Source organism: Xyrauchen texanus, chromosome 2 (assembly GCF_025860055.1).
Source record: "Xyrauchen texanus isolate HMW12.3.18 chromosome 2, RBS_HiC_50CHRs, whole genome shotgun sequence".
Taxonomy (NCBI): domain Eukaryota; kingdom Metazoa; phylum Chordata; class Actinopteri; order Cypriniformes; family Catostomidae; genus Xyrauchen; species Xyrauchen texanus.
Window position 1 is genome coordinate 61,955,165 of NC_068277.1, and position 25,796 is coordinate 61,980,960.

The 25,796-nt window shown below is 38.1% G+C and overlaps 1 protein-coding gene across 4 annotated transcripts in view; it reads left to right on the plus strand.

Annotated features, from left to right (window-relative positions):
• Positions 1-350: 350 nt before the first annotated feature.
• Positions 351-25,796, plus strand: part of arhgef40 (Rho guanine nucleotide exchange factor (GEF) 40) — a 50,324-nt gene continuing 24,878 nt past the window's right edge. The window contains exons 1-16 of one of the 4 annotated variants that reach the window (XM_052145981.1): positions 351-707; positions 2,655-2,716; positions 12,706-12,795; positions 13,130-13,237; positions 18,133-18,418; positions 18,681-19,950; positions 20,095-20,336; positions 20,442-20,591; positions 20,696-20,810; positions 21,299-21,392; positions 21,479-21,565; positions 22,422-22,538; positions 24,231-24,329; positions 25,000-25,151; positions 25,379-25,517; positions 25,601-25,720. In XM_052145981.1, the coding sequence (XP_052001941.1) occupies positions 2,690-2,716; positions 12,706-12,795; positions 13,130-13,237; positions 18,133-18,418; positions 18,681-19,950; positions 20,095-20,336; positions 20,442-20,591; positions 20,696-20,810; positions 21,299-21,392; positions 21,479-21,565; positions 22,422-22,538; positions 24,231-24,329; positions 25,000-25,151; positions 25,379-25,517; positions 25,601-25,720 (3,096 nt within the window). In that variant the 5' untranslated portion in view covers positions 351-707; positions 2,655-2,689. Of the gene's footprint in view, positions 708-2,654; positions 2,717-12,705; positions 12,796-13,129; positions 13,238-16,851; positions 17,183-18,132; positions 18,419-18,680; positions 19,951-20,094; positions 20,337-20,441; positions 20,592-20,695; positions 20,811-21,298; positions 21,393-21,478; positions 21,566-22,421; positions 22,539-24,230; positions 24,330-24,999; positions 25,152-25,378; positions 25,518-25,600; positions 25,721-25,796 lie in introns of those variants that run through there. The other 3 variants (XM_052145997.1, XM_052145988.1, XM_052146004.1) reach the window with 3 other exon arrangements.

Consider the following 25,796-nt stretch of genomic DNA (forward strand, 5'->3'; position numbering starts at 1 on the left):
AAATGTCTTGTTGATGAGAGAGGTCAACAGAGAATGACCCGACTGGTTTGAACGGACAAAGTCTACAGTAACACAGATAACCACTCACTGGTCAATGTACAATTGTGATGTGGGTTGTTGCTGTTTTGGCTGCAGGATGGGGACCCACACAATATTAGGCAGGTGCTTTTAATGTTGTGGCTGATCGGTGTAGATTATTTGCAAAGGAAAAGTTTTGATGGCAGGAGAGAGAGTGGAATGATTGAAACTCACTGTAGTGTTGTGGAGCAGATGGGAGTGACCAAGGCTGGACTGGGAATGTGTGTGTGTTCTCTGTCCCTTTCTGCATATCGCGGCTCCGTGGTCCGTTCTGCATAACGCGCCGGCTCAGTTTTGCTTATCGCGGCACATTCGGCACTTTTTGCGGCGACCCACCGGCCCGCTCGGTTCTCACGATGGCCTGTCCGCCCCTGATCGGCCCCACAGCGGGAAATTTTCCCCACCGAGAAAATGCCCGGTAGGCCTATGCCAGATTGCCAGTCCAGCCCTGGGAGTGACTCACTCTCTCTCTCTCTCTCGCTCTCTCTCTCCACCATCAGACTCCTGGATTTCACACTGTCACAAAACTCTGAGGCAACGGTTTAATCTCGGTTAAAGGGATTGTGTGTTTGTGGATGTTCAGAAACAGAATCAAGAGTGATGTAGTCCGGATGACCGAGTGAATCATGGTGAGTCTCTTCAGTTCAGTTGTTCATTCAGTTCACGCATTTATCTAAAGCGACTCTCAAATAAATCGAGAAGTTCCCGCGAGTAAAGAGTGTTTTTACTTCTGTATGCACAACTCAATGTAGACTTTCTCTCCGAGATTATTCAGTGACTCGTTTCAGAGCAGAGTCGAGAGGAATTGAACTCTCTTTGTTTGAACGAAAAGTGGCGGTGAAGCATGAGCCACGTAAATACATTGACAGAATAATTCTTAACACTGTTTGAAGAACATGGCATATTAAACTATTGTCACCACGGCAAATGTTTGTAAAGGATACTTGCAGCAGTGGTGAGGATGAGGTATTCCCCTCATCTCATGTGAACTCGCCGCTTTACAAACACTTCTCATATTAGTACAATACAGAACATGCTAGATTACTGGACATGTGATGCTGAAATTATGTGAAATTATGATTATAATGTCCATAGAGTGATAACTGTTTTGAGGCTGTCGAGGACTTCCTGCATCAGACCGCACACACACACACACACACACACACACTAGACACTATTTACTGTGTTGACATGTACAGTATACACATACAAACTGAGGCATTCATGAAAGCAAGTGTTGGGAATGAGGTTTGAGGTTTAAGTGTTCATGTGTGTGAAGATGCAGTTTAGTTGTGAGTGTCTTTGTGAGTGGGACAGGGTGTAGCAGTCTGGCAGAGAGAGAGAGAGAGAGAGAGAGAGAGAGAGAGAGAGGCAGGCCTGTTTTACTTTGAGAGAAATGAAAAGACGTTGATGGTGGTTTTTGGATGATGATGCATTTTCCACATAAGACCTGAAATAGAGAGAAAGAGAGATTATTCACTTTCAGTTGAGAGAGGGTGAGAGCAATGGAAACACACACACACTGGCCCCATCAAGTATTTGGACACTTAAGTTACACAACAATATATGATTGAATTAGATAACACATTTTAAATCAAGTCATTTATATGAAAGACATTTCAAAGGCATGTGTGAGGTTTCAGATGATTGAACAGTAGATGTGGTGTTTTGACTGGTTGTCAAAGGTTAGTGAACATGTTTAATGTGTTGAACTTCACCTATGGATCCTTCAGTGGATCTGCTGAAATCACAGAGACACCAGCTGGTTCAAGTCATTGCATGTTTTCAAGTTTAATGGCATTTTATCATCTAAAAACTGTCTAATCAAATGAATTCATAGATTTTTTATTAAATGGAAACAGAACAATTACTTTTAACAAACGAAGCACTTCTACACAGATCTGCACAGCACAATCTAAAACATGAATTATTTCATAGATTTTTTATTTGATTGATTTTTTGGTCAAATGCAGTGCTTCCCTGCAAAGCATCACAGTATTAATCAGAAGCATTGATGAAAACGTTTATTCTTGCTGGGGAGATATTGCCTAAATTTAATGTAATTATTATTGATTTATTTACAAGAGATTAAACTTTGCCGAACACCAGCGGTCAAAAGAGAAGCATATCACGACCAGATGTATACAGTGATGTGTCTCACCAGTCCACTTGTGATTGGATCGCCCACAACGTATCGTAACACCTGATGTAAACAGGGCCATTCTGCATAATATCTTTTTGTGTTCCATGAAAGAAGAAAAGTCAGACTAGTTTTGAACAACATGAGGGTGAGTAAATGATGACTATTTGCCCGTAGACCAGTTCTAGACATCACTTAGTTCATGATTTAAGGCAATAGAAACTGCTGGAGCAGACAGTTCTGTGGGGTGAAGTTCCTCATTGTGAAATGTGCCTGAGAAAGAGGGGAGAGTTCCAGCTGAATCCCTTCTTTCATTCACCCGTTCTATCTCTCTCATCTGCCTGCATGCCTGCATCTGGATTCTATCTTTCTGTTCTTAAACAATCTATCTCTCTCTCTCTCTCTCTGTTTGTCTGTTGCCCGACCCTTTCATAAGGCACTGCTGAGAAAGAGAGGAAGTTGAGCAGAAGAATGACATACCACCGGCCCCGGCTGAACGTACTGGACACACACACACACACACACACACACACACACACACACACACACACACACACAAAACTGCAGAAATGTGGGTTATAACAGCACAAGGTTGTGCTGTTGCTGTGCATCATTGTCTCACTGTCTTACACAAACAGATCATAACAATAACACTTTATCAACATTCTGCATACCTTTACACACACACACACACACACACACACACACTTTTATGATTTTTTAATTGTGGGTACTTTATACTCTTTACTTTTACTTCGTTACAATGGGCGACTTTTCTGCCAACTTATTACTGGTTTTAATCCATTGAGTGTAATTAAATGTGTAATTTATTGAGAATTTATTTATTTTTTTGTGTGATTTTTACAACAGTTGTGGCTCATAATGTCAATGGACGTGCCCAGTGTGGACAGGGTGTAAGTCTAGCATCCCCTTAATTGTGGTGCATGGAAGAAAGTTGTATGGTTTGGAACAACAATGATAGTGAATGATGACAGAATTTCCAATATAATAATAATTGTGTAATACATGTTAAATGTGTATTATGTAATGGAATATTGAGGAGTAAACATCTATTATATTACTTGTCACTCACCACTTGAGTATTCTTTCAATTGGAAACTTAAATTATTATTGAAGAAATATTTCACCCAAAAATGCAAATTTGCGAATAATTTATTCACCCTCAGGTGCAATGACAAAAAAATAGGCATTGATGACTTGCTGAAGAGGCAGTCATATGCAGATGTGTTTGGTCCTTGTGATGTCACAAGTTCCACGAATTCCAAACGAGACGTTTTTGCATCTTGGTTTAAATAAATGCTCTTTTTTATTAAGGAGGAAGTTTTGAGTTCTGAAACTTACAGTATGTTTTTATAGTACAATGATCTTTTGTATATTAAAAATGTTGTCATGATTTATTCTCTCTCCTTCCTTTCCAAATGGTTTTCTTTCATCTTTTAATGAATATCCTCGTCCGTCTTTTCAATACAATGGCAGTTGATAGTGACTTACTTTAAAGGCAAAATATAAGTCATTTTCAGTGAAAATCTTGCCGTCCGTTGCACGTTCGTGTGTGCTGTGAGAGAAGCTCCTTCACGATGGCTTGCGAGTTCACGTGAGAATTTGCATTGTTTAGTGTCACTGTGAATGAGTTTCTCTCATGCGCCCATGAACGTGCAATGGACGTCAAGATTTTCACACAACAATTCTGGCTTGTTTCTCACCAAAACATACTGGATGACTTCAGAAGACTTGGAATGTGAAACGCAAGTCAGATCGACTACTTTTATGGTACTTTTATGGTACTTTTTTAAACTTTTACCGCTTCATACATATGTCACATATTTGTGACGGTTAATAAGTGGTCACCGCATAGGATTGTCACACATTTGTGTTTCTGCAATAGCCAGTAAATTCAGATTAAAATTGAGAGTTTTAAATGTACTTTACTTTCTTGCTTTCCATCTTGACTGTATGGTGTTTGTGAACATTCATGATCAAGTTTTAAAATAAAGTTCCAAGAGCATACAGGTATATGTTTGTGCGACTGTATATGGAAAGCTAGAGATGGAGGATTCTGGTTACTGACCCAGGGTAACTTAACAGTCAGCATTTATAGTCCAGACTGACTTCAGTATTTTAGCATTTGTGTGTTGTTATCCACCTCATGTGATCTGTTCACCCTCCCATTTCAATCATTCGTTTTTCTTCCTCATTTTGTCTTTCATTCTTTTACCTTTGACTTTCTTTCCTGCCATTTTCTTTCTCCGTTTGTTTTTCTTTCCTCGCTCTCCCCACCACCCCAAATGTTCTGGCCTTCCTGGCTCACTTTCCTAGACGTCCCTCTCTCTTTTGATTCTTTTCCTCGTTACTCACTGAGTGGGAGACTTCTGAGAGCATAATATGTGTTTTGTGAAGAGGCTTCGACCATAATTGTTGTCAGATGTTATTCTGGGGTAGACGGCAGTGGATGTTAAAGTGAGTGAGACCGAGAGTATGAGTGTTTAAAAAGGGAAAGGGGAAGACAGAGAAACAGTGAGTGAAAAAAGCAATGAGAGGAAAATGTTTGGGGTTGTTATGACGACATAGCAGAAGTAAAATAAACAGCATGTATGAGATCATATGTAGCGGTGTGTGTTTACTGGTCGACCAGTGCTTCTTAGGATCAGTTGGTGGGCCTCATTCATGAAACACAAGGAGAGCACATTTTTGAGAAAATCATTCAGATTTTTTTCTTTTTTAAATATATACATAAGTACATTACTGCATGCAATTCAATGCAACTAGGGCTGCCCCAACCAGAGATAGTCAACTATAGTCTTTAGTTTAAGCCATTATTCGACTAGTTGCCGCACATTTATGATATTAATTTAATTACTTAAATGTATATTTTGGGGGGCATCAGAAAATGGTTTGAGTTCCAGAGCTGAGAAAGAATGTCATAAGCAACATTGTTAACACTGTTCTACATTACAGAGAAATAATAAACCATAATAATGAGCCTTTAAAATATACATTTTACAAGTGCACGCACAAAGCGAAAAACCAACAAGAGACTGTCTGGACATTTAATTTATGTACCTCACCTCCTTAATGCAGGTTAATCCTTAATTCCCCATGAACACTTGGATAAGCCTAATAGCGCATATTTATCTAGGTTAACGTTAGCGCGAGCGGCCATGCTATGTGGCTAACGTTTATGGAGCCAGAAATATGACAAAACAATTTGAATTTGAATTAGAAGTGTTATTTTTCCAAATTAAATATTACTTTGTATTTTAAATAGGTTTGAATTAGAATTTTTTAAACTCCAATCCTGGACATTTCATATTTAACCAAATTGAATTGTTTTTTTTTATGGTAAGCCATACAATAAGCTACAATTTGCATGAAATTAATCATATAATGTAATCACGCATGCTAAATCAAACACATCTGAATGATCATTCGTGGTGTTCTTGTCTTGAGCTCAAAACTCACATACAAACACCAACAAGTGTCTGAAATAACATCCGACTTGGATCTGATGTGGATTCCGATCACAGAATGAAGCAGAATTCATTATTGAGTTATATATGATGCTTACTCTTATGCATACTAATCACTTTCATACTAAATATACTTTATACTAAAACAAATACCAGAGACCGCTTAGACAAATGTCTCATGTGCTGAGAATGTGCTAACGTGCTAACCATAAAAATATAAATCATAAAAGTTTAAGAACCACTTCATGGTCAGAATGGCGACCTTTTGAATCACGCTCGCGCCAGATAATTATTGCACCTCGACCTGTAATTGGCCAAAATGCTCTGTTCGACTTTTCCGAGACCCTCTACTCTTCCCTGTGGAACACGGAAGCTTGACCTCTGACCCACTTTCTGTAGATCTGAATTTCTGCAGTTTGAATTGTAGAATATTTAATTTGTTGTTCTGAATTTCTTCTTCATCTTGAAAACTTGAAGCTGTATTTTTTAAAACGGGATATTTACAGTGTAAGAATTCAGAACCAAAATTTTGTTGTTTGAAAAAACATATTTATAAAATTTTGGTTCAATTTGGTTAAATGTGAAATGTCCAGGATTGGAAATTCAAATTCAAACTTATTTAAAATGCAATATAATATTTCATTTGGCAAAATCACACTTATAATTCAAATTCAAAAGTCTATAATTCAAATGTACACAATTCAAATTCAAATTATTTTGGCATATTTCTGGCTCCATAAACGTTAGGCTACTTACATGTTTCAAATGATACGCCATGTTTGATGTCGATGAATGATGCGTTTGTATGTCACCTTCTTGGGGTCATCCTTTACCCTCTTGCAATATTTCCTGCCTGACATAATTAATTACCGCATGTACCAGCCGTGTAAACGATCATGTCTGTCCATCACTGACTGCGTGACTTCACCACTTCCTGTGGATTTTTTTTTCTGCGACCAACAGACCAATCAAAATTTGGCCGACCAAGACTCTTCTCGTCGTCTAACGTTTGGCCGACTATTAGACGGTAGCTCTAAATGCAACAATTTAGGTAAGAATGGATGCAGGAATTATTTAAATTCTACTTGTTTTTGTGTGATTTCGTGTGCATGTGCACATCAGTGTTGGGTTACAATATACTCATGATTTAATGTACTGTTTTGAAATATAGCCACACTTAATAATTTTAAGATTTATGCATTTCATTTTCATAACATAATAAAATGTCATCAAATTTAATTAAATAATCTTTAATAAAATATGTTTTTAAATTATTATAAATTTTGTTAAACATTACATCATTTAATTGGATGGAATTATTTATGAAATGGAAATGCGTAAATCGTCATCATAGATGTGTTTAATAATAGTTTTATTTCATTGTTTTTGTATTTTAATTATTTATGGTTTTATCAGCAGACCACAACAATAAACTTCAAATATAAATGATACATATTTTTAAATAAATCATACTTAATATAATATACATATTACTGTATTAATATGTAAATCATATTTATGTTGTTTTTAGAAACTTTGCATAAATATAATGATTTATGTTATACTATTCTTGTGTTTTAAAAGGTTTCGGTATTGTTTAAACAACAATAACCAAAATAAAATTATAACCTGTAAAATGTACATTTTTTAATGTTAAAATACTTTCTCCTATTCCGTCTTATTATGCAGGGATATTCAATAAGTAATCCATTTGTATGATGAATTCTTCAGAAACGATAAACTCTGTGACTCTTTGACGCTTTTAAAAATTGCTCTCTTTGTTTTGAGATACCCGTCCAGCCCGAAACATCAACATTGATTCAGCCAATGGCGTGAGTTGGGGGCGGGTGTAACTGTTTGTTCGATCAACAGCAGAAGGTGGTATTTTTGCAATTTAGCAGAGATTGCACACTTCAGCTTTTAGGCTAAATGAATGTCAAAATGTATTGGAATAATACATTAGGAAAATATAACAACTGTAATGACCATTCGGGGCTCTTAACATCAGAATAATGAATTAATAGGTTCCTTCTAAAATGTAATCTGGAACTGATTACAAATTCCACTGCTAAAATTGTAATCAGGAACATCTTATTTAGATTATACTTTAATATCTAATCTGATTACTTTCCGATAATTTAGATGACTTCTTGCACGTTTGAAGGAATCTAATTTTAAGCGTATTACACTATTTTCATTAAATAATAGTAAACATTAACTCAAACTATTTACTATGTGTCAGTCCCTGTACCCCCCACACACACACACCCCTTCTTCTGAAAGAATGTTATTAAATTACAAGTACTTGATTTTTTTGGTAATCTGATTACATAGTCAGGGTTACATGTAGTCCATTTCTACTAAGCTTTGACTATTGCTAATGTTATTTATGTTATATTACAGCCTAGATTACATGACAGCCGTTTAACTGTACTTGCCACTATTTTGTACAGTGTTTTTACCTCTCCAGCAGTAAAGTGAATACACAGACATTACACCCCAGTGCTGTACTTCTCAGACAACACAAAAGTTTTTCTACAAATTCCCCTGTCTGGTAGGCTTAGTTGTGCATCTTATCACAAATACATTACATTATTTCCAGAGTTGTAATTATGTGAATGATTATTAAGAAAATGTTACTGTGTATGTTAAAATAACAGCTGGAAGCTCTGGCTTCACACGGTAGCCTATTTATTGAAACATAGTGTACTTAAACAACCATTAAACAGGTTTATGAGACTTAGTGCACATAGGCAACAATAATTCAACCCTTTTTAATGGCATACACTGGTCCAGTTCACTTCATGTAATTAATATAACAGTTTTAGGACTTTAACATTTTCCACATTCATCTTTGTTTTGAGCTTACTGTAAAACATAAAACACTACACAGGAATTTTGAGCATGAATACTCTTAAAGGTGCTGTAAGCGTTTGTACCCCTTCTGGAATTTCCACAAATTGAGCCGTTGAATTAGCCACGACCCCTCTTTCCGTACCCTGCACTCCAAATATAACAAATGAGCTTTACCAACACTGAGCAAAAGTTGTTGTCAAAAACAACAGCAGCAAAATAACACCCACAACTGTCATGAGCAACATGGCATAAAGGTGGCATTAAGCCTCAATAATTTGCTGCAACTACAATATTATGAGAACGCTCAAAAGGATTGACAGGCAAAAAGAGTCACTGTCCGCGGACACATATTTGTTTGTTATTTGAGTCTAGAGCGGTCACAAAGACCGGTGAGAAATCTCAGTAATATCTTTCAGGGAGTAGGAATTGTTTAGCATACATTTACATGAACAAAAAACACCCCTTACAGCACCTTTAAGCATGGACAGCTGTTATGCAAATTACATAAAATTATTAACATGATCAATGCATGAAATAAGTAAATTACAAATTTCTTTACTTATTACTTGGGGGTGAACACAGCTGTTTCCTGTTGAATGCACAGTAGTGTAATTGGGATTTTATAACCAATAGCCACTATAGTAGAAAAGTGTAAATTTTTCCAAACACATTGATAAAACCGATAATTAGTCGATTTCTAATTAATGTCAAAATTTAACTCAATATTTCAGCATAAAACATGCCACACAGGTACCTCTATGCAATGACTAGAATCTGTGAATCTTTTCTTTTGAAGCTGTTATCCCTCTGGGGTCTGAGGGTGTTTTGGGCCTTTTTTTTTTTTTTTTTTTTTACATTTGCTTAAAAACATATTAATGGCTAAAGTCTGATAACACTGTATTCAGCACAAACTGGGCTACAATAATATGTAATAATATGTATATAAGCAACATGTGTGTACATGTTTGTATTCTTGAGAAAATAACGTTTATACAAGGTTTTTGAAAAAGCAAAATTTTTAAGTCACTGAAATAAGGCCATATAACACATACTAAACATTTGTCCACAATACCTTTGAGAACTGGATCTTGTAGCCTAGAGTTTGTGCTACAAAATGATGTGAAAAATCATCCTGATCACTCATTCATACAAAACAATATAGTAACTGAACTTTTGTAAGTCAATTTTAGTGTTGAAAGGTAATATGTGAGGAGGTGTGAATGATCATGAATATTGATGTGATTCACACCTGAGGAGACAAAAGACCCCTCCCCTGGGCCTATCACTGAGGGATAGAGAATGAATTTGAGTTAAAAGAAGTAATCTGACTATATATTTTATTTACATAAAGACTTTTTTTAGACCTATACTACCGTTAAAAGAAATCTCTTCTGCTCACAAAGACTGGATTTATTTGATCCAAAATACAGTAAAAACATTGTGAACAGTTTTCTATTTGAATATATTGTAAAATGCAATTTGTGATCAAAGCTGAATTTTTCAGCATCATTACTGCAGTCTTCAGTGTCACATGATCCTTCAGAAATCATAAAAAGATGCTGATTTTCTAATATGGTCATATTAAAGTGCATTTTACTCATTTAACCTGAACACATATTTGCAAGCACAAGCATTGTTGATGATAAAGAGGCAGCATAAACACTAGATAAAATATAATCTAAACATTCATATAATTTTTATATCATATTACATATCATATTTATATAATACAGCATACAATTTAAATACCTGCTTTAGCCGAAACAGCATTTAAATTTAACTAAAACTTACTAATTAGGACATATTTCAAATGTCAATACTCTGAATCCTGGCTGGAAACAGTCCCACTAGTAAAATATGAACATGTTTATATAAAATAACATGTCAGCTAAAGAAAACTAAATTACTTACTTGTCCGAAATTGTATCCTCGGCTGGATCAAGTCTCTCTTCAAAATACAAAAGTTCATCGGAGTCCTGCTCTTCTTCTGAGGAAAATGTTAACTCTTCCACACTATCCCGGAGTTTCCTCACTTGTGTATTGTGCGATCTTCCTAAAAGTGAACGAACTTGATGTTTTTAAGGCACAGTCGGGGCGTGCACCATTTGCGTTGATCGTCTCAGCACATTAGCGTATGAATGGCGCTCTCTGCTGGTGGGTGTGATCACATAATTAGATAGACCAGTAAAAACTGTAAAAACTGTACATCGCTTTGTTTCATACAGATTACATTGCAAGAGAATATTTGTTTTAAATTTGAATTGTTTTATTTAAAAGTAGACATTTTAAGCTTTCTTCAAACATATGTTTCATGTTTGTGTGATCAGTATTCGTGGAGTTTCAGTTCATCTTTGTGACGTGTCTCTGAAATATGCTCGTGAACACAGAGACTGCTGAAAGCTCACCCTTTTTAATTTCTTTATTTTACAAAAGCACAAGATTTTGTTGTTATTGTGGGTGTACACAAATAAAAGTAGACACTTTATAGTCTCTAATGATGTCTTACACTTATCTGTATACCCAAAAATGATGGAGAATTTTAAGTTGTTTCCGCTGTAATGACGAAAATATCCAGCAGGATGAGCTGCCGTGTCTGTCGACCCCAGAGTGTTAACTTAGATGTAATAATTTATATGAAAGAGAGGACAATCTAGAAATGTGCATTGTAGTGTTCACAGTCAGCCATGATTACTTTAATCACTGAGTAATAGTTCAAATTATCCAATAACAGGACGGTTACTGAGATTAAGTATTCAGCTGTTCATGAAATTTAACATGTGTGGATCCTCTCCATGTAGAATAAAACAGTTTTTATAAGGTTACTGATATGACTGCAGTCCTCATCTCTTGTGTGGGGTCATGAGTTTACACGTTTCAAAATTACAAATTTTGAAAAAAAGATGCAGTTTGATCAGATATCACCTTGTGATTTATTGAATACATCTTTTGAGCGCATGCCACCAGTGTGTCTCGCGCCTGTTTTCACCGGTTCTGTTTCTTATAAGCTCGCTGCACCCCACGCAACAACAAACCAAGCGAGAGAGTCGAGACCAAATGATTCTTTTGAATGAATCACCCATGGTGTGAACTCAGGAGCTCAGGTTAGCAGTTTGAATCAGACTCACTTTCTTAGCGAATCAGCCGTCAGCGAGCTCACAAATGAGGAGCGCATACATTTCAAAATAAGAGTCCCATGTGTATTTCAGGCTTCTTTACAATTAAAAATCCCATATTGTGTACCACTTTTTTCTCCTACAATTATTGGTTGGGATTGGAGTAGCACAATAAACTGCATCTGGGATTTCTTTCAATTTGCACTCTTATAGTCTCTGTGCCTTGGCCATCTGGTAACAGTAAAATTTTAAAACAATGTATATACTGTATATATATATATATATATATATATATATATGTGTGTGTGTGTGTGTGTGTGTGTGTGTATGAGATCATGCATTTGACACTTAGGACAATTGAGAGACCTGTTCACAACTATTACACGAGGTGCAACATTAATTGATGCTCAAGAAGACAACACACTACTATATGCACACTGTACTTTATGTAAATATCTGTAATGTAGATTCTGAAGAGCAGTACTAAATAAAAATAATTTATCTCTTTTATTTGTATAAATTATGAAAGGGGTGTGAACAGTTATGAGACAAAAGGGAATGCAAAAGTATCTTCTCAACTATAAACTGTTTATTAAACCTCAGATTAATGGGTTCTGAACAGCAATCTAAATCGTGTAATTCTGTGATTTGTTGAGTAAAAACAGCCATTTTGCTCCTTAATGTTTCAGTTTAGGAGCCAATGGCTGCTTAGTCATTTGTTTAGTCTGGATGTAGCATTCTGTCATGCTACACTGCCACTCGTCTGAAAAAGTAGCATGTTACTGGAAAAGTAGTACGTGTCTGTTAACCAGCCAGGACACACACTTTCTGAAAAGGCTGTGATAACCATTTGGCCCAAAGGAAGTTTTAGGTTCTCCCTGGAACATAAAACAGGAAGTTGAGTCTGTGTGTAGGCGGGGCGGGGGAGTAGATCAAGCTGTCGGTTGTCAGGTTTAAACACACACATATTGTTTTTGAGGCATGTGAATGGTCTCTCTCAGCTTATGTTAATATAAACTGTCTGTTTCAGGGTTCAGAGGCGGTCGAGGACTGCGTGCAGGGGGCACTATCCTCTCTCTATCCTCCTTTTGAAAGCACCGCTCCTCCTCTACTCTCTCAGGTGAGACTGTTGTCATGCCAACATATTGGTGTTGTTTAATACCAATAATAACAACTGTCCAGCAACCACCCAGAACACCTTAGCAAGCGACCAGAAACTACCTAGTAACCTCTTAAAAACATAAGCAACCACTAAGCCATGCCTTAACAGCTATTCAGAACACACAGAGCTCTAAAATCACTCTTCAAACTGCAAAAGGCCTCAATAACTTTAGGACTTCAAGGCTTAACTCATGCAAGTCTTTCAAAGTTTATCTTGAAGAATATTCCTTTTCTAGATTGAATTTGTAATTGTCCAAAATATTATGAAATGACAGGTTTGTGTTGCGTTGCAGGTTTTCTCTGTGCTTGAGTCCACCTATCAGCATGACAGTTTGAGGTATCTTCTGGATTTCTTCATTCCTGCCAAACACCTTCTGCACAGACTACAGCAGCATGCATGTGTAAGTCTTCACCTATTTTGGTGTTTGTTTCAGAAATAACTCACCCAAAAAGGATAATTTTCTCATAATTTACTCACACTTATACCGTGTTAAACTTGAAACGATTTTGTTTCTACAGTAGAACACAAACAAAATTTTGTAAAGGCACTCAAGAAATATCTGTGGACCAGAATATCTAAGGGACTTGGTGGTGGACTCTTTAGACTTGGTTCAGTAGTCAACCACCTTTTTTAATAGTACCCTCACAACCACCTAGCAATTTCCTTGCCACTGCCCAATACATTATAGAAACCGCACGGCAACACACAAAAACCCACCTTAGCAACCACATAGCAACTTTCTAGAAACCACCCAGAACACTCTAGCAACTGCATAGCAATATGGTACAAACACAGGACACATTAGCAACCACCCAGTACACTCTAGAAAACACCTAGCAATGCCCTAGCAACCAGTAAAAACACCTAGCAACTACCCAGAAACCACCAAGCAATGCTCCAGCAACAGCCTAGAACACCCTAGAAACTGGCAACCAGTGGTGTAGTCCTACCAAAATAAATGTTTTACTATTTCCCAGTCCCTGTTCATTTGATGGGGGTGGACTGTTACTATAGACTGTACTTACTGTTACTGTAGACTGCATAATCTGCATTTAGAGAGCTGCGGAACTGCAACACTGTACATATCGTAAATGGGTCATTTCGGCTTAAAAATTTTGAAAAATAAAACAAACATGTTTCTTCATGTTTCATCATTACAGGGACATATTAAAGATTGTATTAGTCATACTGGTCAAGCTAAATTACAAAAAAATTCAGATGTTCATCCAAAGATGTTTGACGTGCAGGTTTTGGGACATGAGGAAGTGACATTGCAATCGAAAAGGATTTCAATTATTTTAAATGTTACTTTGAAGCCCACAGAAATGTATAGCAAAAGAGCTCACCTTCAAGTCTCCATGATATTCTTTAGAACACCAAAATACTAATAATTAAATTTACACATGCACATTTACGTTCTTAGTAGATGCTTTCTTAATTAAGCAGTTACACCATGTCCAAATCAGGCACAATGCATGATACAGTTGATCTGCCCACACTGAAAATGAAAATAATGCACAGTGAAATGCAGTCACAGGCAATCAGAACATACTGTATTTGATTTTAAATATACAGTTATTTTGGACCAATGAGATTTCGCTATAAGTAGGGCTACCTACTTGTAATTGGGTGAAATTCAACAATATAAATGCCACACACACTTGGGCACTTAAATGACAGAATTGTAGGAATGACCCATATTTACAGGCATTCCTGTGCGAGACGCTGCTTTACACTGACAAACAGCTCGGACGGATGCAAAAACACGTTCAGTCCCCTACTACACTTAAAATGAAAGATGCTTTAATTCAACCACCAGGAAGAGAAAGGGAGAGAAACTGCTTAACGTTAAAACAGTGTATTTAGGGGTCTTATTGTTTTCGTTAGTGTTCCTATTATTATTATTATTATTATTCTACTGCTCTTGAGTCTATGGCAGCCATATAACCGCTTGTGGGAAAGTTATGAAATAATTTGCACTCACGTTTATGTTAATAACTTAGTCCTAGAAAAAAAATCCTTGGCTCAAAGACGATTCGATTGCACCCTATGATGTCATTTTCCGTCATGAAAATGTATCCGCCATTTAGAATTTTCTGAAATTAGTTTTTTTTTTCTAACTGGTCCTAGGCCGTTTGTCCAGGTTGTCATCTAGAGGCACTTACAACAACAAAAAATTATAAACCATACTGTTTTCGAATGGCGCTTCGACAAATTCAATGAAGAGGACGCCAAAATGGACGTGAGGGTATATCTCCGTAATGCTTTAGCGTATTCATACCAAACGTATTATTTTTCATAGGCTCCGTGACTCGAGGGTGCCTGCTCAGGTTCGGAAACAGTGCCACCTAGTGGTTATGAGAGATGGAAAAAAGTATATTTTTGCTTATAACTTCTGAACAGTTTGTCATAAAATTATCAAATTGGTCTCATTAGATTTAGTGGGGTATAGCGAATCCAACGATATGACAAATTCCTATATCGGCCATTTTGTATTTGTAATAAAATGCTGTCTTTTACGAACGACTGGCGTATAGTTATGAAACTCGGTATGTGTCTTTGGTACCATGCTCTTAAGGGACTCAAAAAGTTTTGGGACAATGTCACCTTGTGGTCAAAAATTATAATGCTATTTTTACCTATCCTTTTGCCTACTGTCATGAGTCTGGTCTTGATAGATTCCATGGTTCGTGCCGAGAACAATGATACCAATTATGTCGTGATTGAGCAAAATTCCTGTCTGCCATTGTTTAATGATTTGAAAACCTACTTTTTCGAACTCCTCCTGGACTGATTGTCCGATTTTCACCAAAATTGGCCTGCATCATCTACAGGCACTCACGACAAAAACAAATTCACAGAATTTTGAGAAACCATACCATTTTAGAATTGCATTTCAATGAATTCGACAGAGAATGTGCAAAATTGGACTTGAGGCTATATCTCAGCAACTCTTGAAACTTGGTACGTGTCATCAGCATTTGGCCCTGAGGTTAACTGCAGCACTGCCCCCTACTGGTCAGGAGATAGAAAAATGGCTATTTTGGCTTATAACTCTTGAAGGCTTTCCTGAATGATAACCATCATGCCCAGATTCTACTTGAGAAGTTTCAGAACAGCGCCACATACTGGACAAAAAACTCCTCATACACTGTTCATCGGACTCTAACCAAAATCATGTCACAAAGCTTCTTTTGCTGCTCATGGTGCTGATAATTGGCTTGACCCCGGTGTCGCTGCTTGCAGCAATATTTCTCATTGGATAAGTGTTGTTGTTTTGGCAGTAAATAGTGTTTATCATAAGGGAAATTTAAGACAATCATTTTAAGTGTTTTAACTCCAGCTGTACTACTGTATTTATTTTTAATTAATGCAGTTTTTCTCACCTATCACTGATATTTCCCCCAGCCGTTTCCGTCAAGTGTAATGATCCAATATATCACACAACTCACACAAAAGGTGTGTGTGTTTCAGGAACATTTCTCTCAATTTGTGAAACATTCTCGGCAGTTTAGATGTGTGACACTAAAATATGGGGCAAACAGCATCGCATATAGATTTAATGCAGAACGCTATTTTTCTCCTCATTATGGGACGATTCCTTATTTTACAGGACGTTTGGCTTTTAAAATTAATTTAGTTAATTTATTTTACCTGATACTGCTTCAGTATGAGGGTGACTCTCTCTCTCTCCACTCACTGTCATAAATTCCTTCAGTCGATGATGTCGGCGACAACGGTTGTCAGGTGCATAAATAAACACATGACATTTATACACACACACACACACACACACACACACACACACACACACACACACACACACACACACACATTCTCAACTGACTTTGTTATTATTGTCGCTATGAGAAGCTGCCATAGACAAGAGCCTCAGTCTGAGTCATGCAAGTAATTCTTCCCATATGTGTGTGTGAGAGAGAGACAGAGAGAGGACTAGGGCATGAGAACGGCTGGAGGAGTACTGGGTTGAGAAATGGGGGAGGGATAGATGTATAAAACACTGGGGCACATTGAGAAAGTTGTAGAAAGGGCACATGGGAGGGGTGTTTACTGGAGAAATGAGGAATACGACTTCACAATTATTCTGTAGACATGCTGGAGATATTTTGTATCTTTTAAAATGACTATAAACAACAGACTATAAAACAGAGGGTGGAGCTTTAGAGAAAAAGGGTGGATGATGAAGAAGGGGTGTGGATTCCTTAACATAATGATCATGGTCCTATGAGTGGGCACGGGCGATGGGGTTGCATGTCAAGGGATAATTGGGCCTGTACACTGAAAAGAGAGCATACAAATCGGAATTTAGACTTTCGATTGCAAGGTAAGTAAAAGCTTTCTCATGGGAGGATCTCAGAATAGGAAATTACATGTAGCAGGTTAGCCTTTAACTGCCAAGAATCTGCTAACAATTGCACATACGTTTTAGCATTTAATTACATTTCTCAATTTCAGCTGTTTTTCCTAATATATGCCATTAACTTGTTGTGTGCATTGTAAATCTGGATCTTAGCCATGTGCAACCCCATAAAAACAAATTCAAAATGTTTCCTAAAAAGAAATACAAATGTAAATGTATTTATAAAGGACGTTTTCTCTTAACCAACTGTGACAGGAGAGTTTGTAAGTCACTTCATTTCTTTTTTTTGGCATTGCTCTAGGTAGTCCAACTTGTAGTTTCATTTGTCCAAAATACTGCTCCACAGAACTGTATATTTAAAATCAAATACAGTATGTTCTGATTGCCTGTGACTGCATTTCACTGTGCATTATTTTCATTTTCAGTGTGGGCAGATCAACTGTATCATGCATTGTGCCTGATTAGGACATGGTGTAACTGCTTAATTAAGAAAGCATCTACTAAGAACGTAAATATGCATGTGTAAATTTAAATAAACGTATTTTGGTGTTCTAAATAATATCATGGAGAATTGGAGGTGAGCTCTTTTGATTTAGGTCAGTAAACAACAACCTAGCGACCACCTAGCAAGGCCCTTGCCACTACAAAGAACACCATAGCAGCTACACAGCAATGCACTGAAAACCACTCCGAACACCTTTGCAACTCCCTAGCAACCACCCAGAACACTCAAGCAGCCACACAGAAATATGCAAAAACCACTCAAAACACCTTAGCACTACCAAGCAAAGCCCTAACAAACACCTTGATATGTCCTAGCAACTACTAAGCACCTGCTAAGAACATTAAGGTAAATGTGTGTAAATGTAAATGTATATTAATATGTGTAAATTGGGCCTTTCTCTCTCTGCCAGTCTCAGTATCTAGACTGCCTCTTCTTGCACTCTGGTTGGCCACTGTGTTTGGAAGAGAAGGTGGTAGTACAACTGTCCACTTTGGATTGGAGACTCTTGCATAGTACAGACTTCTACTTACAGGTGGTGCCCTTCTCGACACGTTGCCCTCGCCTAGCCCTTAAGTGCCTCGCACTTGGCGGGAGAAATGTACAGGAGGTGTTAGTGCCCGAGTCACAGCACCCGCTTGTGTTCACTGCGGAGTGGCTACATTGCATCAACAAGGAACGTGGCTGCAAGAGAGAAGGTAAGAGAAAACATGATGGAAAAAGTGGGATAATACTATAAAATGGCAATACTAAGGTTTAACCTATTTTTACAGAACTTACAGGGCACCTTTCATCCTTAAGATGGATGGTGCATGGAATTCACCTCATGTTCTGGGTTTCATGATTCTTAAAGCACCTTCAATACAGATTATTGTAGCCTTAATATAGCATGAATAGCCTAAACATGTGATGCACAGAAACCCTCTCTTTCAGTTCTTCTCTCACTCTCTTACCATGTAGGTGGAGGATGTTTGGACACTTGTCTGGTGAGTACATGTGACGGAGTGGTCCGTATTCCATGGGAAGAGGTGGTTTACCCCAAACTACTGCACAATCCCTCTGACCTTCTCCAAAACAATTCTAACCTGACTGATCTGTCCCACCCCTCAGGGGGTCTGGGCCTTGGCTGGGGCTCCTCTTCTGAAGAGCATGATTCCTGGTCGTGGGATGAAGAGGATGACTTGCCTCCAGATGGGGACGAGGCAGAGATTGAGACTGTATTAGAACGCCTGCGCAGAAGCAGTGACCACGTCGTAGCTGATGGCGCTGGAGATTATGTTGAGCTGCTAGAGCCTCGAGGAGGCCCTGATGGTGGTGCTGATCCTAAACAGCGCTATTTGGAGATGCATGGGATATGTAAGACCAAAACACTGCCAATGTGTAGAAGGAGTAAAGCAATCCGGCTAAAGAGGAGTAAAGTGAAAGGGTTTGGAAGAACCGAACCTGGGGGAAGGGCTGGAGGTCTGGTACGAAAGGACAGCAACAACAATGGAAAGGTTGGTGTCGGGTCTTGCAAGGACTTGGCTAGCTCACGGCCCATGCCACGTGTCATCGATTTGGGTTGTGAGAGGCGTTCATGTCCCTCTCCATTCCAAGATTTAGGTGGGAGAGAACTAGTAGGTCTGGAAAGCAGGGCACTTTTTAAGGACAATCCGGGCAAGGAGAGGAGGCCTGGGGTAGGAAAAGAGAGAGATGGGGCTGGGTCTACACTGCCCCGGGAGGAGAGTCAGAGAAGGAGGGGATCCATCAGGCGATGTTCCATAGATACTGATGATGTGGGAAAGAACAAAGCAGAGAATCTTGAGGAGGGACAACAGGACCACAACCAAAGATCACACACTGTTTCTGATGATAACATTTTGGCCAGCAATTTAGATGGAAGGGGAAGTAAAATTGAAACATTAGTAAATCCCACCAATGGTTCAGATAATGAAGGCATCCCATTGGCTTTTCATGGGGAAACAGAAAAAATAAACAGGCAATTGGCTGGTGGATCTGAGACAAGCAAGACACCACTCCCAAATACTTGCCTGAGAAGTCAGTTGGACTCATCACATTGCGTTCAAAGCAAAACCAAACACAGAGATAACACCAAAGATCAGAAAACAGATAAAAGTCAGCCACCATCAGGTAGTGTGAGTTCCACTGGAGAAAAGCATGTTGGGAAGTCAGAGAATTGTGTTTGTCCCAGTGGAAAAGAAGTAAAAACTGGAGGATTCAGAGCTCCCAGGTATGGCCACGTCTTGAAGTTACAAAAAGTGCATTGTTTCCACCACTTTGTTGTACCCATAACCACCTGTTAGTGAATACAAGTGATTACAGCCACAGTAAACACAAAACAAATATTTTAAATCACTCCTTTGTCTCTCTGTAGGAGGAAGAGGAAAGCCAAAGGAGGCAAAGGAAAAGTCAAATCCAATCGCTGTCTCCAACAAAAAGGCAAGGGTGACCACACAGCCTCTAAGAACCAGACCAAAGCAGCACCCCCAAGTGTCTCAACCAAATTATCAAACAACCATTCTAGCCGACCAGAGGGGGCTTATCAGATTTCAGAAGTTTGCAAAGACTTTGTACCAGTCACTGACACAGAAAGCGATGCAAAGTCAGATGCCAAAGGTATGTTCTGATCAGTGCTTATCAATGGCATCCCATCAAGTGAGTTCCTTCATTGCTTACTTTATATTCAATTATACTCCCATTCAAACTCATAATGTATTACAGAAAGCAAATCTGGCACATCATTTTCTGATCAAACCCCCAAGGAACTGGTTTTATCATTATCTGCCTCTAACTTGGAATTTAAAGGCCCCCCTCCCTACCTTCGAGACTTAGATTTCAATCTCCTGCAATCAGGAAAACTAATGTTAACAGGTAAATGGTCTTGGTTTTAATTGTTATCTGTACATTTTATTTTCCCATTCTGCTATCTGTCATTTTTATAATTAATTTATACCATTCTCTTTACTCTAAATTAGGTACTATGGACAGACTGGGGCGAGCATTGGTTGTTACAGAAAGTCACCTCCCAGATGATGGCTGGAACACAGATGAAATTATCAAAGTGTTGTCGTGCTATTACACCATCACCAGGTCGGTTATTCCATCAGTGTCACCATTCCCAACGCCTTCATTTATCACATGTATTGGTTTCTCTGGTGGTCATTTTCCTTTGACAGAGTGCCGGCACTTGATCTGAAATTGTTCCGTGTGTTTCCATAACAGGAAATTCGATTTTGGTCTTGAGTTTTTAGAAAAACAATAATTCCTATTGCTCCCATAATCAATAAAGCTATTTACAGTGCTCTGCCCAAGGTTTGTTTGTAATGTAGTCAGTTATGTTATCATTTGGCTCCCAAGTCAGTGGAAATTAGGTCACCAGCACCATTTCGTTGGTAGAAGGGGTATGGGAGAATACATACATATTGAATGAGCCAAAGTTGATGTTGGCCTGGTCTTTTCATATTCTGGGTTAAAATCCCTGCCTTTAGTTAAATTACAGACTAGAGGGCATTATCTCATGACCTTTTCCTGTTCTTGGCTAATGTGTGTTCTGTGCTGTGCTTATTCTGGGATAACAGACCTATGGCTAGGGAGAAGGGCCTTACTGTGATAGTGGACAGCAGAAAGTCTGCCCCGTCTGAACTTTGTATCTCTGCACTGAAGCTTTTCAAGGTAAGTTGGTGCAGAGAGTGCGTCTGTGGTGTGATGGTGATTTGAATTGATTTTATTTGTGTTTTGTTTGTGTTTATGTGTAACAGGGACAGGTGGCAGAAGGACTTGACTCGGTTCTTATTCTAACTGAAGAACAAGAAGAATCAATCCAGCTCTGTCTGGATGGAATAGAGGTGCATAATCATACACTGAAGTAATACGTCTGAACCCTCATGTTCTGTTTAGGGTCAGAAAGACCAATGAATTTTCACACGCCATGCAGTTCACACTATAGTTATTAATTTCCATTTATTTTACAGTTTATTTCCACAATGTGTTTTTGCTGGGGTCAAATTGACCCTGATCAGAGACTACAATGGATACCAGTAACATTTCTTTGATACAACAGAGGGTTTAAGCTACATAATATCTGACTTTTGGGTTTCCGAGGAACATATTAAAAAAAATTGGAGGCAAAAATAAGATTTTGGTTCATTACAAAATGTCCTTATTATTTTTACAAATATATCACTGGTCTCTGGATACCGAAACTAAAATAGGAAACTGATAATAGCTCAACAGAACATTACAGTAATATATACAACTTTATAACATACCGTATATACAACATATATTAAAAATATTAAATCTGTTGGTTAAAACTGATTGTCAATGGGGTGTTATTATAGAGTTGAAACGGATGGAACAACAGTGGAATAGCACCCCAACGGTATCCTCTCAAATAATACAGAACAAAACTTCATATTACTGCGATACAAACACATAAAACAGGAGATATAACTGCTCATTTGCCTCAAATGGATTCTTTCACAAACACATAGAAAGCTATCATTTCATGAGTTACATTTACTCGCAGAGATGAGAAAGTGTGTGTTGGCAGCACAAGCTTTTCTGTCTGCCGGCTTCTCTTTCTCCCCAGAGAGTTTCTTCAGTTCCCGTGAGAGCATTAAGGCTGCGACTGGTGCTCAAGCATTGCAGTAGATTATAACACTCATTAGCTACATTAACAGTGATTTAACTGTCTCTCAGGTGCATGCTGTGCGAGGTACTGTCATCCTTCAGCAGTTTGTGGACAAGCAGCACCTGCCCAGAGAGATGGATGGAGATTTTAACCACTCACAGGTTGACTGGCTGGCTTTCAGAATGGTAAGAAATGACTTGGCAAAAAAGCTTAACAGTAGGGTTCTGGAAGTAAAAATCCCATTGGTCCTTGCGACATGATGTCATGAAGTTTGGTCCACAAAGCAAAAAGAACCAAGGAGGTTTGATGTTATTGACTTACATGGTATATTAGATTTATGGAGTTTATTATAACTTTTTTAAACATTCACCTTTTGTGTTCCACGGATGAAAGAATGTCAAATGGGTTTGGAGCAATATTATGGCACGGAAATAATAAATAAAGTAAACGTCTTTTGGATGAACTATTCCTTTAAACGCAAACACTAGGACAAAAGGACAGTTTCTTGAGAAAGTAGCATTAGAAATAAAATAAAAATAATTTAAGATAAACCAAATTAAGTTAAAAAAGAAATATTCGGGGGACCTGGGTAGCTCAGCGAGTAAAGGTGCTGACTACCACCCCTGGAATCGCGAGTTCGAATCCATGGCGTGCTGAGTGACTCCAGCAACCAAATTGTCCCGGTTGCTAGGGAGGGTAGAGTCACATGGGGTAACCTCCTCGTGGTCGCTATAATGTAGTTCTTGCTCTCGGTGGCGCGCGTGGTGAGTTGTGCGTGGATGCTGCGGAGAATAGCGTAAAGCCTCCGCACGTGCTAGGTCTCCGCGGTAACACGGTCAACAAGCCACTTGATCAGACGTGGAGGCAACTGAGATTCGTCCTCCGCCACCCTGATTGAGGCTAGTCACTATGCCACCACGGATACTTAGAGTGCGTTGGGAATTGGGCATTCCAAATTGGGGAGGAAAAAAACCTATTTTAACTCCTGAAGAGGTGAATTGTAATGTATGTAGGAAACCATGAGCACTCACATTAAAATAAAGACTCCAGTCATATCAGTAACCTTATAAAAGCTGTTTTATTCTACATGGAGAGGGTCCACACATGTTAAAATCACATGACCAGCTGAATACTATTCACTTAATCTCAGTAACCGTCCTGTTATTGGACACTTTCACTCATTGATTAAAGTAATCATGTCTGACTGTGAATATTACATTTCTAGAATGGAATCTGAAACTATTGATTTTATATGTCATCAGTGTACAAATGTTACTGAGTACACCTTTAAGTTCAAAATGCTGTAAAATGTGCAATGTTACATTTCACTAAATTATAAAAATATTACAAATTGCTGCTTTAAATACATAATGTACAATGAGTTGTGCAATTACTAAGAAAACATAGGTCTTATTAACATTTTAACAAAATGTGTTAAAATGCCTCATTCCTAGAGAAATACTATACTACCCACAATCATGAAGCAATATCAACCAATCAAAGAATGGGACAGGAAATTAGGAATTATGTCAATCTTTTTTGCAGGCAACTGAGGTAACAAAACATAACGATGCAAAAAATACTTTAGTTGAAAAAGTGTCCAGTCGCTGTTGCACTGTCAATAAACTAAATTACCAAGACTCCTAAAAATAAATAAATAAAATAAAAAATCTTTGAATTAGGAACTCGTGGCATTTTGGTGTGTAAATTTAGCACTTTGGTTAAACACATTTAGAAACTTTGCCACAACAAAACCTCTTTTGCATTTTGAAACAGAATTAAGTTAGACCCATTAACAGCACCAATAAACTTAGACGTTTAAGAATTACCACAGGCCTGACCCACAGCTGCAGCTCATTAACTGCTTCTCTTCACAGAGTCTGGAACAGCTGACGGAGCGCTGTGACAGCGCCCTCACCCTGCTGGGAGACGCACTACAGTCTATGGACACAGAACCACTTCCTGACTGCATTAAGGTAATACAGCTGTTGTTGGCAAGATGACTTGTGTCCACTTTATGATTAAATCTATATGTGTGTTTGATATTTGTTTATTCATTTATCTCCATTAGACACAAGCAAACATTTGGCTGAATATTTAGTTTTTTTTGTCCATATCTAATCATTTATTCAAAACATATAAAAGCAGCAATACTATCTTAAATACACCCTTTCTAAGATGAACATCTTTGCATTTTTCAATTAATATTCATTTGGATGTTTTTATAATTCTGGCTTGAGTAGATTGTATTAGCATGTATTGAATATTTGAAGTGGCTTGATCTTTTATTTTTGCTTTGTTTTAAAACATTATTAATATTAGAAAACTTTTACCTGCCAAATCAAAGTCAGTGTGGTGTAACCAACATGCAGGAAAAGAGACAATTTGACCTTTACTGACAAGGCAAGCTAGTCAAAAACATAATTATATTCATGTTTCAAAAATGATATTTGTAAAGAAATGTGTTGATAATGGTATTGAATGGTTCCGGTTAAAAATAATAACAATAAAAAAAACATGGCACATGTATTTTTGTCTAGATATTTCCTTTTCATCAGCTTGGGCATCCTTATTTGTCAGTGACCATTGCAGACTATTTCTTGACCCACTATTTATAAGACTGCCCAATTCTGTGTCCACCTCTAGAATGTTCCCCTCAGTGTTGACAAACACAGACAGTTAATGACAAGCATCCTCACTGACCAACGGCTGACGGAGCTGCAGCAGAGGGGTGGGGCTTGGCTGGCAGGTCTGGCCAATGGGACGTCAGGGTTGGCACAGAGATCCCCAGACTGCAAGTATGAATGGAGACCAATAAATTTGAAATATTGTAGGTGGATTATTTGTGCTATAAAAATGAATCCTGATGAATCAATTTATTTGAACTTTTTCCTGAAGAGTCTTCTGCTAAATTTGAAGACTTTTATCTAGTCTCTTCTGGACATTAATGGTGTTCGTTTGAAATATGTCATGAAAAAGGTTGCAAATGTTGGTCTGATTGAAGTCTGATCTTTTTGCTTTCTAGGGCTGCTTTGGCAGTGACATCTAACCTGTATGAAAGCGTCGATGATGCGCTTCACCGCCTGGTGCGTGTGTCCAATCAGAGGGGTCGTGACCTGGAAGCACTGGGGAGATTGGCTGCACTTGTTGATAGACTGGAAAAGGTGAATGTGAATATTAAGGGACTAATGCATGACATATGACTCTGATTCCTGTTCCTCTAATTCTGTCTCTGTGTTTATCTCAGTGTGATCGGGAGATTGAGCACGTGCAGGAGCAGTTGGAGGACTATAAACATCCTCCTCTGTCACTCAGCAGACTGTCACTCAAACAGCACAAGTTCAAGGGCCTCAGAGGATCTGCTATGGTGAGTGAGTTTGTGTTGGACTCTTTGGGCCTCATTCATAAAACTTTGTAAATATTTGTGTGAATTGGGAGTACAG